The sequence below is a fragment of the Antennarius striatus genome, chromosome 7, assembly GCF_040054535.1.
Source record: "Antennarius striatus isolate MH-2024 chromosome 7, ASM4005453v1, whole genome shotgun sequence".
In the NCBI taxonomy this organism is placed as follows: domain Eukaryota; kingdom Metazoa; phylum Chordata; class Actinopteri; order Lophiiformes; family Antennariidae; genus Antennarius; species Antennarius striatus.
The window spans coordinates 5714614-5728407 of record NC_090782.1 but is presented as its reverse complement, the minus strand read 5'-3'; the positions used below and the strand labels follow the sequence as shown (position 1 = coordinate 5728407).

General features: G+C 39.2%; 2 protein-coding genes across 2 annotated transcripts; both read right to left on the bottom strand.

Annotated features, from left to right (window-relative positions):
• Positions 1-229: 229 nt before the first annotated feature.
• gclm (glutamate-cysteine ligase, modifier subunit) lies at positions 230-7266 on the bottom strand. The gene is made up of 7 exons (XM_068319145.1): positions 6783-7266; positions 4983-5045; positions 3508-3592; positions 2933-2989; positions 2624-2826; positions 1794-1908; positions 230-1457 (listed from the first exon to the last, which is right to left on the bottom strand). Exons 1-7 carry the CDS (start codon positions 6915-6917, stop codon positions 1288-1290), a joined length of 828 nt encoding a protein of 275 aa, XP_068175246.1. The 5' UTR covers positions 6918-7266; the 3' UTR covers positions 230-1287.
• Positions 7267-7850: 584 nt separating this feature from the next.
• Positions 7851-13680, bottom strand: LOC137598704 (serine/threonine-protein kinase NIM1). Its single transcript, XM_068319144.1, has 4 exons — positions 12711-13680; positions 10981-11283; positions 10312-10580; positions 7851-9562 (listed from the first exon to the last, which is right to left on the bottom strand). The coding sequence occupies exons 1-4, from the start codon at positions 12730-12732 to the stop codon at positions 8810-8812; spliced, it is 1347 nt and encodes a 448-aa protein (XP_068175245.1). The 5' UTR covers positions 12733-13680; the 3' UTR covers positions 7851-8809.
• Between the last annotated feature and the right edge of the window lie 114 nt (positions 13681-13794).

The window sequence follows — 13794 nt, the reverse complement described above, 5'->3', positions numbered from 1 at the left end:
TGTGATGTGGAGAGATATGCATTTGATATAACTCCTTCAGCTCAATCTTCGATTATCACATCAAATGTGAACACAAATGTATGTCGAATTGTAACTCAGTTAAGCTCAGGTGCTCTTTAGTTAATTTGACTGATTAAGCTTAAGTTTCACCTTTTCACAATTTGTTTCTTAGTAACACCAAAATCTTGATTACCGTCACACAAGTGATGATGCCATGATGATGATACAAACATGTGTTTCATACATTTAATGAAGTCACTTCAGGACATACAGTTATGACATTAAATATCTTTACAGTACGACAGATGAAAACAGTACATTGTGAGATGAACTACTTCCTGTTTCGGAAAACAGTTATGATTTTTAAATAAAGTACGTCATCCCAGAGGTAAAATATTTTGAGACCCACTTCTTTGGGGTTTCTGGTAATTCAGAATAATGCCGTAATGCCAACTCTTGTTTTAATCTCATGGGCATAAAATTGGTAGACATAATTGTGATTTATTGTATGGTTAAAAACGACAATGCAAGATAATATAAAGCTACAGAATGCTCACAAATATGTTTTCCGGATTAGTTAAAAGTGTAAAGTCAATCAGCTTTAGAAAATAAACATCTCGTATGAAGTTATATTTCAATTTATTCTTAATCATGGAATGCTAATGGTGTTAAACGAAGGATAGAAGCAACAAATAAAATGAATAAAATCACACTTTCTACATGTTTCCCCATATTTACTTCCAAAATGGTAGGAAAAACTGTAATTCTGTATTATTCTTAGTCTCTGTGCAAGCTATCATTCAAACTGGTACATTTAAAGCTTGACTCACATGGACACAGTGCAGATAAACCAGGAATGAGGATAGGAGCAAAAATGAGGCACTTGAAGTCAGAACTGTCCATGGAACAGACAAGTGAGGTGATATTTTCCATTGTTAAAGCAGTCTCCAATGTGTCAATAAATGGGTGATCAACCAGTGTAGTAGTCATTGAAGTCATCAGCTGTGAACACTTTCACTTCCAGGTTCAAGACGGATCCTGCAGTTCATCATGTTCACCTCGATCTCATGAAGATTATGGTAATGAATACCTGAATCTTGTAACATAAAATCACAGATGACAGATTAAAAAAACAAAAACAAACAGTAAGAAAAAACAAAATGATTTCAAGATGTATGGAGATTGGCAGCATTGAATGTTTAGAGCTAGTATTCTCATGTTGTGTTTGTGTATGGAAAAGGAGGAAAATGGCTTCATCCATGTGACTTCTTCTCTCACGGTGGTGTACTAGGGGCTCGCCTTCCTTGCGTTGACAAGGTAGCCCTTAGCCTTGATGATTCCTCTACTCTTCACAATGATGGAATAGCGCAGCACCCACTCCAGCCTCCAGTCAGCAATGTTGAGGTTCTGTGTCCCCCCCTGCACTGCCTCCTGGAATGTGGCTGCTGATATGAGCTCTGCAGAGACACGAGGCCAAGAGAGGAGCAGCTCAAACACGTGAACAGAGCAGCTTACATAAATCAGACACCAAAATGAGATACAGTTCATCCTGACTGTCCTCTGCTATTGTGTAGAAGAAATCATTAAAGGAATATCTAATTTTGTTTTAACCCTTGCATTGACATTCATCATGGTCTTTCATACTTGGGATTTATTCTGTATAACCCTCAATGAATGGCATGCATAGATTCAGAATGGAGCATGGTTCAGGAATCTTGAACTCTGTTAATGTAACTTCTCTCATACAGAAATTTGGATACAACTTTCAGTTCATGGAAGTGAATAAATCTCACCTTTAGGATCGTTATGTGTGAGTAGTTGGATATCAAACTCCTTTGCAAAGGCTGTGAGGTCAGGAGGCATCACACAGCAGGAGGCCAGGTTGACCTGGTTACTGCTGGGCTTCACCTGGCACAAGAGAGGACAAGTGACCATCAGTGACAGTAATATCAGGTCTATAACTGATCTACCGGTCAGAGCTCTTCATAGAAAAAGCATAATACTAAGAACATTTCTTGCCAAGATACATCAGTGCTGCTTATAAAACAGGTTGGACATAAATGAGTCGCCTCAATGGTAGCAATCTGTCCCTAACTACACTTTTGTATTGACATTTTTGTCTAGACACAAATAGATATATTTATTTTGGTCAGCAGTGTTGAGTCGCAGATTAAATAAAACGCACTGGAATTACTACTAAATAAAACTAAGCTGAGGCTCCTTGCTTGAATCTGGTTTGAAAACACAAGTACTGTGTATCTACACTGCATGTAAAGTGGCCCAAATCGGATTTGTTTTTCCAGATTATCACAAATCACCAGGAATCTGATATTTTCAAGTCTGATTTGGGCCATTTACACATGTTGCCCTACAATTAGATATGCATTTGTAGGGAACGCGCTCACAACAATGTAGGACACAGTCAAATATGCAGGATTGCAGCAGTAGAACTGGGACACAAGGTTGTAAATTTAACATGTCAAGGGGAAAATGCTTCAGTCAAATCATTTTTTTCCCCTCAGTATATACATATTTACATATGCATTTATACATGTATACACATACACACACATAAGCACTGTGTCACCTTCATTGTGACTCAGGTTAGGACCCACCCACTGACCTGAGCCCAGTTGTAGAGCTGTTCCAGTAAATCTTTATCCAACTCAGAGGTGCCAATGGCGGCGATCCGCTGGCTCCTGACCAGCGCCTCCAGCTCCTCCCAGGCCGGCTGAAGGTCAGTCAGGGTCTGGGTGTCGCCCTCCAGGGTCCCAGGCGGTGCTATGATGACAGAGTCAAGCTGGGACACTGCCAGAGTCTGACAGGCTATAGAGGAGAGATAAACAAGGTACATTACAAAAAAAGAAAAAAACCCAAAACGGTTCACATCCATTGGGTCTAATTTTTATGGCACATGGGTTCTGAAGCTCACCCATCTCCACTGCATCTCTGATCGAGGACTGCACCGAATCACACAGGAACAGCTTGACTGCAAAAGTAAGGCAACCATAAGTCCGTTGGTCTCCCACGTGACACAGTTGTTTTCATTATCACCTGGTAGGTCGGAATCTTTTGTACTACTTATTACCCGTCGACAAAGTCATCGATTTTTGATTTCAGTAAAGAACAAATGAGGAAATTCAGTTCAAATGTTCCCTCACTGTATTGGGGATTTTCTTAACAAATAACTTCATTAGTGTCCCTGGCAACCAAACAAATCGCAAATCACTGCACACAAGACAAAAGATGGTTGGAGGCAACTCCTGTAACTGGTACACCCTCCACATAAACCACTGAGGAGAAATGACTTGACTAAGACTTTTCTACCATCTGCAGTTGCAAAATTTGCGTTCCTTCACCATGAATAATTAATTTTTTTTGTTTGCACCAAGTTGAAGAAATTGCTTATCCAAGCCCACGTGACCTGAACAAAGTTCATTTGAAACAGAAGACTTTTACTCTACAGATATAAAGTTCTTGTTGTAGACAATAAAAACCAGTACGGACCTGAAACCTTCAGCTCCTCTCGTTCTTCAGGGGAGATAGCATCCGTTTCCCGCGGAAGGGAGCAATACAGTATATCTGGAAAGCCCTGGAAGACAAAGAAAGCACTTTCTTTAGGTAATGTGTGTCTTGTTTGGTGAAATAACAGCATTTGGACCCTGCATAGCAGTAAACACAGCTATTAGTTGAAGAATTGAAAGATGACATGAAGGGAGAGCAGCGGTTACTTCTCAAGCCACACTAAAATTAGAATTACTGATGTAAAGCACATGTACGAGTTTAGCAGCTGAAGCCCAAATAAATGTGTTCTGGTAAACACAGAACTTGTGTTTACACACTCACAAATGCATTTCCTTTCACACTTGACATGCACTTCTGTTAAAGGCTTGACACACTCGTGTAGATCTATGTTAACAAGTATTGATTTATCTGCTCCCATGTTACTGTTCGTTGTTAAATATCTAGATACATTACCTGTATGTTAATCAGTTAATCATTGGAAGAAATGGTTAAATCACCCACTTTTTACTCACATTTAGAATGTTCGTTTGGGTGTTACTTGAAAAGTTTAAATTAAAGCTCTACTTCCTGTTTGAAATGTGGAATGAAGCGTCAATAAATGTGTCAACAAATAAAAAAAAGAGAGAACTTGATCCTGATCACATGGAAAAACTTGATGTAACTTCATTTTTTAAATTAATTTGAAATGGAGAGCACTATTGATTTTCATTGGAATTCTCTTTTAAAGTGACAGCCCTACTCGACAATGTTACCAGGGGGAAAACATCTGTGCATGTCATCAACAGCGACCATGAGGCGCATAAGTGTTTCTGACCCCTTCACTCGGATTCTGCATGGTAGATGTTATTAGGACCATCCACATAAGACATAAGACTGCCATCGTGGCTGATACATTAAACTCTAATGAGTTAAGCAAAAAATCTAAACCAACATGTTGAGCAGGAATGGTGGATCAACACAGGGCATCATTCTCTGGTTCGTTTTAGTCTTACAGAGCATGCTAGTTCGAAAAAAATATCACAAAATCAAACAGTCACTGCTATCTTTTATGAAACATTGTCAAAGCTGATGAACAGAATGTCTGTGTCCCCACCCTCACCCAACCCCAAAGGCACCACACATTTGGAGTGGTGCCTTTGGCAGCCAGCACTGCATGAACATTCATCGTGACAGCTTCCTTTCAGCAAAGTCGGGAGGCAACCTTTGATGTTAAACACGACAATTATTTTATTTTATCAAGCACTGGGACCCTACGGTCTGTTAGCACTGCAGCATAATCATTTGTACGTCACTCACATGCATAACTGGTCTGACCATACATCAATGCAAATCGCTGCTCACTATCGCTAAGAAAACATCAAATGTTGGCATACGGAAGGAGAGTCTGGATCAGGTGAACGAGGATAATCAGATTACATCAAAGAGTAAACAAACAGGAACTTGAAAATGTGTCTCACCTCAGATGAAACTTGTACTGAAGAAAACCACTCAGTCAGTGTGGCTTGAATGCAGTCCTGCAGCTGAAAGACCAAACGGAAAAACAAGCCTTAATGTAACTGTGACCACCTGTCAATAAAAACGAAAAAATGAACTACATGTCACAAATATGTTGCATGACTGCTGAGATAGGATGGATTAAAGTCCTGCCACAGGGACTGGTAGAACAAGACTCCTAATTTAAATACTTAACCACTTCTAGCTCATGCCTTTTTCTACACACTGTTGAGATAGTCCTGTATCTGAACACTATATGCAGAAATACATTACCAGTGTGGACACAACTTCTCATTCAATGGTATACCTTTATTTCATGAATATACACATTGCAGACTATCACCAAAGGCATCCGAGCTATGAATGAACACATATGGAATTATGTAGTAAACAAAAAAAAAAGTGACATAACTTTAAATATGTTTTATTAGATTCTTCTCTTATTTCGAAACGGTTTGAAGGATTCACAGACGTGTTGAGCACATGAAAAATAAATGACGGTCCAACTAAACGCAGACCTGGGGACTTTTACTTCAATAGACCTGCTGTTGATGTTATAATTATTAGTATTATTATTATTATCATCCTTTTTTCTAAAATAAAGTTCACTAAATCTAAGCTGTACCTGGATCCACCTCCAAATTTAATTAACTCCCCCTTGGCACAGCATCCAAACTTTACAGAAATGAAACTTTAATAAATATGTTGGAAACAAAGCAGAAAAAGCATCTGAACAAATAAGTTTATTGTCTACATTTAACAAGCTGGACCAAACCCTTTCAGAGGAATCCAGCCACACAAGCCCTGATAAATATCAGTTCATGTGAGACAATTAACAGAAGGTAAAGTTCTTATTTACTCATTTAGATTAGAGCCTCACGTTTCATATCACAGACCCCCCCCCCCCAAAAAAAAAAAAAAAACTCCAAATAGACTAGAAAGTAATATTTGATCAGTTTCCTGACATTTTATTGGGGAAGTAACTGGTTACAATCTAAAGACTGATATATTAGTATGCATACGCAATGGAAAAAACCAATGTCACTCTACATGACAAAAGTTATGGAATTTTTTTTTTATTATTCTAGTTGAACACATTTCAAATATTTCCGCTTCAATTGATAATCTGACTGCGAGGATTTAGATTAAAGCGTCACAGTTTATTACAATAATCCATAAAACTAGAGCTGGAGCTGAAAAACTAGTCCTAAAACTTTGTTCGTATGAACAACAAACACCACACCAACTACTAAACTAATAGTAATCTAATCTATTCATGCGGAAACGAAACGAAACGCAGTCATTTTTTTTTGTGAATGACCGAAAACAAATGAGAAAAAGATTTCCTTATAAATAAAACAACAACGTCACGTTAACTATGAATGCTGCTGCCGTCTGGGTGAGGCGGTGCTTGTCCACGTGAATATGTCTACTTCCGTATACTTTGGAGAAACACTTATCGTAACTACACTGGCTGTCACTCATTTTACGTCAAATAGGAAACTAACGGACACCAATCGGTGGTTTTAATCCATTATAAACACATCCTATAACGTGTGCATGAGCGTTATAACCGGTGAACAGGCAGTCACTGTTTGCTAACTTTGTTTTAATATGTAGCCTATAGCGTTAACGGCTAAGCTAGCAGGCTAGCCCCCCTCCACACACACACACACACACACACACACACACACACACACACACACCACCGACCCCAGCCAACCGACGGGTCTGACGGCAGACAAGCCTGTCCGTTATCCTACCTCCTCGCTGGGGGAGGACGGACACTTCTTCTTCAGGCGACTCCGGTTGACCAGGTTTCCAGTGTGGAGTCTGAGGGTCTTAGCGTGGTCCAACAGCCCCACCGCCGCTCCGGTGTTGGTGTTCGGGGGTTCCATGTGGTTCGGGCTGACGCGCTAATAACTCACAAAGTGGGCCGGTGTGGCGGCGGTGAACTGTGGAGGAGTCTGCGGCGGACTGTGGGCGCTTCAACCGGCGACACGGAACCATTTAGAACATGCAAATGTGGCGAACCCTGTTGTCAGCATGACTTGCAGTCGCTGCGGAATGCTCTAAGGTTCGCCCGTTCCTGCTGCCAAGCCGGCCGGTCACGCCCACACCGGACGCGTCGGTGATTTTACCGCAAAACCCGGTCCGGATCGCTCCGGAAGACGTCACTGGATCCGTGGAGTGGACTTCCGCCTGAAGTTCCAGGTCTGAGCGCTAGATGGTACTGTAGGGTCTCTGTTTACCCCAAACCACAACTTCAAATACATACTGTAAATAACTTTACATCCATCCATCCATCCATCCATCCATCCATCCATCCATCCATCCATCCATCCATTTTCTCTCTTATTGTCACACAGGCAATAGTCTCAGCAGGAATGCCCAGGATTCCTTCTCCTTAGACAACCAATACTGCCGCTTTATGTGACTTCAATTGCCCCTTGGGGACAAATAAAGTTTTTGGATTGAATTGAATTGAAATTGAATTGAATTGAGGGCGGCACGGTGGCGCGGTCGGTAGCGGTGTCGCCGCTCAGCAAGGCGGTTCCAGGTTACAGTCCTGCTCTGTATGGAGTTTGCATGTTCTCCCTGTGTCTGCGTGGGTTCTCTCCAGGATCTCCAGCTTCCTCCTACATCCAAAAACATACGCTTCAGGTTGACTGGCCGGTCACAAATTGACCGTAGGGGTGAGTGTGTGTGTGTGTGTGTGTGCGTGTTTGAGTGTCTGTGTGTAGCTCTGCGGTGCACTGGCGTCACGCCCAGAGTTTCCCCCTCCCTCACGCCCTAAGACAAGCTGGGATAGCCTCCAGCTCCCTGCGACCTGCGCAAGTAAATGAAGTGGGTTGAGAAAATAAATAAATGAATGAATTGAATTGAACAAAATTCTCATTTTTTTCTCACTATCTTTTTTGCTGATGATCTCTTAGTTCAGTCTTGCATGAGCATCATGTGTCCATACGAGGAAATGCTGACATTGATTTGGTTGCACAGCAGCAGAGGCACCAATGCAAATATATGTTAAAAGAGCTTTATTGTAAGGAATATGAGCTGGAAACTACAATCACATCACACAGACTTGGAATTATAGAATTTTTTTCATTCATTTTCAATTTTTGAAAGACAATCAGAGATCACAAGTATTTGAGTGATAATATCAAATAGAATTTATAAATGTGTTGCCTTAATGCACAAGGACGCATAAACATAATACTTAAAATAGACAGTAATAAGATATGTGCATCTGGGTTTTTCTAACAATCATAAACTGTGTGTAATATTCAGAAGGTTTTTAATATAATACTTATAGAATTTAGTGATAATTTTCTTCAATATAATAAAGCTCTTGATGACAACAAACTCTTCTATGTGTCGTTCTTGTCGCACATGGCTTGGTTACTTTTTATTCCCAGGACATGTTGTCTTTCTCAGGTTTATTTCTGTTGGGTCAAGCATGTTCTCAGTGTCTCTCATTAGGATTACCAGTGACCTGGGATTAGTCCAATAGATGTATGCACTGACTAAGACGGTTTGAGTAAGGCTGATAGTCCTGTGGTAACTGATAAATGCGTGTTGTGCATCAGTAAAGTAGCAGCTGGCGACATAATCTGATCAGAAAGCCATAGGCAATTACTGATATACAGTCTCTTAGTATGTAAGCAGTAACTGACTTACATTGTAGAACAGAACACATTATGGGAGCCTGAAGGGGTGACTGAGTTTCAGTGAGGTCTCATGTTTATGGTGAAAGTGTAGCCATATCTAAATCCAGTGTTTGTTCTCATTACAGTAAAACACAGACAGACGAAGGAGAGTGTTTGCACATAGGTGTGACAGACCAGTTTGTAGGATTCTCATAATCATCAGGGGAAAGTGCTGAATAGCCTACAGCCTCCACTGACCTCCGCTTCTGGACCCGATGGAGAAGGATCCGATAGGTCCCTGTCAGTGGGCTCCTACAGTCCAGACAGGGATTGTTTTGGAAATGGACAGTCATGATGCCAAGGTCTGACAACAACTCCTTCACCTCCTGCTCTTCTGAACTCAGAACCTGGCCAGCGTTGGCAAAGTGGGCTGGGGAAAGGGGCAACATGACAAATGGACGGGGGTATTCAATCCCCTTTAGCCAAGCACCATTTGTAATCTGTGTGAGAGACGTGCGATCGGCAGGCACAGGCCGCAGCATGCCCTTAATGACCAGCTGGCACAAATCAGGCACATAAGCAGGGATGCTGTAGGCCCCCTGAAGGATGCAGCGCTTCAGCTTTCCTAGGCTGTCCCCGTAAAAGGGCATAGTGGCCGTCACCATGAAGTACAAGAGAATACCTAAAGCCCATGTGTCTGAATAGCGTCCGATGTAGCCCTTATCCTTAAACAGTTCGGGGGCAGCGTACGGAGGTGAGCCGCAGAAGCTGGTGAGAAGGTCATCAGGGCCGCTGTCCGTGCTGAAGCCAAAATCTCCCACCTTGATGCAGTAGGTGGTGGTGTAGAAGATATTCTCAGCCTTCAGGTCTCTGTGGACGATGTTCTTGTCATGCTGAAATGTCACAAAAATTAAGGACAGTTCAGTTGGTTCTGCTTCAACATCTTATATTTATCCAGAGTGAAATAACTAAATAATCATGTTTGTGTGCACACATAACCTTGTATTGATTATTGCTGTTCACATAATCTTCAGTTGTGAAAATAATATTCAGGTTGTGTATTTGAGTGTACTGTAGAATGAAAATGTCAATTTCCACTTACTTACTGACCGCAAGACTTTAACTGTTACTAGTTATTTGTCACATTAAAATTTGAAACAATTGTTAATGTACCATAAATTTATTTAATTATCTATTAACTCCTTCCATAAATTCATCATTATTAACAAAGAGACAACTGAATCATATTTGTATTTGTTCACCACTGTTGTAAAATGGTTGACTCGAACAGTAATCTCACAACCAAATGAATGACTTGTCACATTTAAAATATTCTTTTACAAAATTATGGGTCATTTTGTCAGCAATAAAGATGTTGACCATTGAATCATATTGTCCCTGTTTAAATCTGAGAAACTACAGTCTCCTTTAGTTTTCTGTCACCTTTCTATGAAACGTTAAGAATAGTAAGCAAAACCTTACATTTCAAACTAAAATGACCAAAAAATGGACAAACTGAATTGCGAAAAAAATTGGATAATTTCAAAATCAGCCTGTAAATTTAAGCTATTAAATTAAAGCTATTTTAATCATGAATACCTCATGAATACACACAGAATACCTACAATGAACATAAACTCACCATGTGTTGAACAGCAGAGATTATTTGGGCAAAGACTATTTTTGTTTCTACGTCATTCAGCTTCCCTCTGGTGGTAATTCTAGAGAAGAGGTCTCCACCGCTGCCATACTCCATCACCAGATACAGCTTCCTGCTGGTCTCAAACACCTCATACAGCCGAACAACGTTTGCGTGGCACAGCCTCTCCATGCAGCTGATCTCTGATGATGTCAACGGCTGTTTCCTCTTGTCTAGGCGTATCTTGTCCATGATTTTGACAGCTACTCTCTCTGAGTTAAAAGAGTAGGAGGTGGGTCATTGACATGTTTAGAGACATCTAACAAGGCAAAGGTCTGAATAAAGATAGAGATATTTTAGACTGTAGAGGGGAAAATCAAAGAGTGGTAGTCATTGTTACGAGTGAATGAGGAAAAATCTGAATGAATGCCTATTTGGTGGTCAGTTTTTTCACAGATCTGTAATATAAACTCCATAAACACAAAGGAAAATGATGTCCATCCAGCTCAGGAAGGAGCATGCTTCACATAATAACAATGTAGCACTGTGCTTTCAAACAATCTGTATACCGTAATCTGTCTAGGCTGAACAAGGATCGATAGTAGATATGAAAAAGACATGAAATGAAGCCATGAATATAATAAAATCACATTATAAGACATCGTTTCTGACCTTTTGTCAAGGCGTGGATGCCCAACCTGACTGTAGAGAAATTTCCCTGACCAATCTCTCCGCGCAGTTCATAGAAGCCAACCCTTCTGCCGAGCATCAGATCATTGACGATTTTCTCGTTGTGGGCCATGTCGTAGACGAGCCTGTCAAATGGTGACTGTTTCATCCTCTCTGCCTGGGTCAGCTGTGGGATTGAACACATGGCCCCAGACACCAGGGGCTTGGATATCTTCTCCATCTTTGGAGCCTCTTCTTTGGATTTTTTGCTGCCTTTCTGCTTTGGCCATAGACGAGATTTGATGGCTTGAAAATAAATGAACGAGAAAGAATCTAAAATTAGCAGTTGTGTGTACCTTTGCTAAAGAAAGTAGGAAAATAAGCATGTGGACTGTGTTTCAATAACGAGATTAAACAGGACAATAAGGGAATAATGTACTTTCGACTAAGATTACTTTTATATAACACCTACTTCTTATTATATTTTTATTTCTTCAAGTCCCACAGGGTGCAGAAATAGTGTAGCTGCTCTATGTATAGAGCACTAGTAATGAGATTAACCTCCATGTTAACGAACTTCGTCCAGTCTTACCGCATGTGAGACGTCTGAACTTTCCATCTCAACTCTGACCTGTCTTTAATTTGTGTCGGTTCATTTGGATCGTGTGGTGTATGAGATGACAAAAAGGAGTAAAGTTATTATGTAGATTTTAAATCAATTAGCAAATATATTTTTGTGTGTTCGAATGACCTCAAGAAATATCTTCTCACAATGCAAGGGTAGCTCTCATTTTTGAAAATTTATTTTACAAATATTTACACCCTTCTATTTTGCTTTTGTATTTTATTCTAATATGTGTTTATATTGAAAATCTTTTCCAGAATGTTTGTTTTTATGTTAAATGATGGTAAAGAGTAGGCTGTATCACCTTGTCCTGCATTTTCTGCTCTTGGAACACATCTTACGTATACATAGTTTTGAGGCACTTTTTCCTTTGCAATTTGGGTGGTTTGTTTTTTATTGCTCAATCGAACATTATTTTTGCTTGATTTTTTTTTAAATGCAAACATCCTGTTCCTGTTGTTTTTGCAGGGAGATTCTGATAAAGAAAATGAGCATGAGGGTGAGATGTTACATAGTTATCTCATCAGGGTTTGAGGTCAGTCTTTTATGCAGTGCATACATGCATATATACATAACAGACAGACAGAACTGTTTATATAATTTGATTTTTTCCAGCATTTTTGTATTGCAAGTATTTTGTTTTAATGTGTATATTAAAGAATAAAATCACTACCATTTCACACTGTGAAATGTGAATAATAAAGCAACTTTGGTGATTTTAATACTTTTGTTAAATATGTGATTGCAAATCATTTTTACTGGATCCTAGCCATTCTAAACCTTTGTGCTGGCTGTTTTACTGAAATGCGGAAGAATTTCTAATAAAATATTTTTTCAACTTTTGTAATCTACCAAGTAAGCGATTACAAATGACAAAGGATCATAAATGTTCACAGTAATCCATTTTACTAATGTATTAAAGGGCAAACCAGATAACGAGAAGCAAATGGAAATAATTCTTTGATATTTTACAGTGACTAATTAGAGTTCTTGCCTTTTCACAAATATGGTCTTTTAAAAGGTAAAATTGTCAAGTTTTAAAATACAAGTCTTGTAGTAACATATCTATAAAGACAAAATTCTGAGGTTTATGAATCATTGAACTTACCTGGGAGCTGCGGGTCCTTCATGTTGTTCCCTCAGGCTGCAGCACCTGACTGGGAAAGGTGAATGATACTTCAGAGGACTAAGTCACTCCCTACAATCCTATTAACACAGTGTATTAGTGGACGACTGACTTATCTGACATAGACTAACACAACTAACATACACATGACACATGTGCACTTTTAAAGAATAAAGTAATCACACTTCATGTTAGATTTTATACTGAATAACACATTTAGATCATGTTTTTCTTAATTACGATAAATTACATGAAATTATGTAATATTGTAGCACTTGTCTCAAAAAACATTTGGTATTTCTTCTGATTCCATCTTTCTAAAAGCATCTATTTCTCTTACAGAAAAGTCCTTTGAAAGCAACCTTGAATTCAAAACACAAGGGAGAGGGAAATATTCACATATAGGGGTTGTACGATATTAGGGTTGTACATAATATTGATTGAAATGACAAGAAAAAAAATTACAACTTGTTTTTAAAAAATAATCGAATAATAACTACATGTTTTTTGCATTTCAGCCAAAGGTCAAAATGCATCGGGACGGGATTAATTCTTGGCCCCTTGGTTGCTTTATCACTTTAGATATTCAGTTAATGTAGTACATTTTAAGGGAAGGCTGATCACAAATGTCAACAACAAAAGTTTGAATCCAACTGATTGCAGGAAGGACTTGAAAGGACCAAGTAGACAGCTTGTTCCCGTAAATGCATGTGAGAACTTAAAACTCATTGTAGGTTTACTTTTCTGTTTCAATTATTGTTTATCAGCTGACATTAATCAGCTGATTGATTTGTTCATTCTCAGAAGTGTTTCATAACAACTGTGATGAATTTTTCAAAATATATTGGAACCGTGGGGTAGGGTGAATGCATAAATGGCTTAGTCATAGTAACATTATTGTACGTTTGAAATTACAGGTAAGTGTGAAATACTACCTACTACCTACCTATACAGTACTTACCTGGCAGGGGAAATATAAGAATAAGAATAAGAATAAGAATAAGAATAAGAATAAGAATAAGAATAAGAATAAGAATAAGAATAAGAATAAGAATAAGAATAAGAA

Bases quoted from the DNA above. Each gene is read 5' to 3' on its own strand.
- gclm (XM_068319145.1), bottom strand. From the start codon at position 6,917: ATGGAACCCCCGAACACCAACACCGGAGCGGCGGTGGGGCTGTTGGAC. The intron at 2,990-3,507 runs GTCCGTACTGGT...TTACTTTTGCAG, and splicing joins AGAGGAGCTGAAGGTTTCAG to TCAAGCTGTTCCTGTGTGAT. The intron at 1,909-2,623 runs GTCAGTGGGTGG...CTCTTGTGCCAG, and splicing joins AGCTCTACAACTGGGCTCAG to GTGAAGCCCAGCAGTAACCA.
- LOC137598704 (XM_068319144.1), bottom strand. From the start codon at position 12,732: ATGAAGGACCCGCAGCTCCCAG. The intron at 11,284-12,710 runs GTAAGTTCAATG...TTTATTTTCAAG, and splicing joins GAAGGACCCGCAGCTCCCAG to CCATCAAATCTCGTCTATGG. The intron at 9,563-10,311 runs GTGAGTTTATGT...GTGACATTTCAG, and splicing joins TCTCTGCTGTTCAACACATG to CATGACAAGAACATCGTCCA.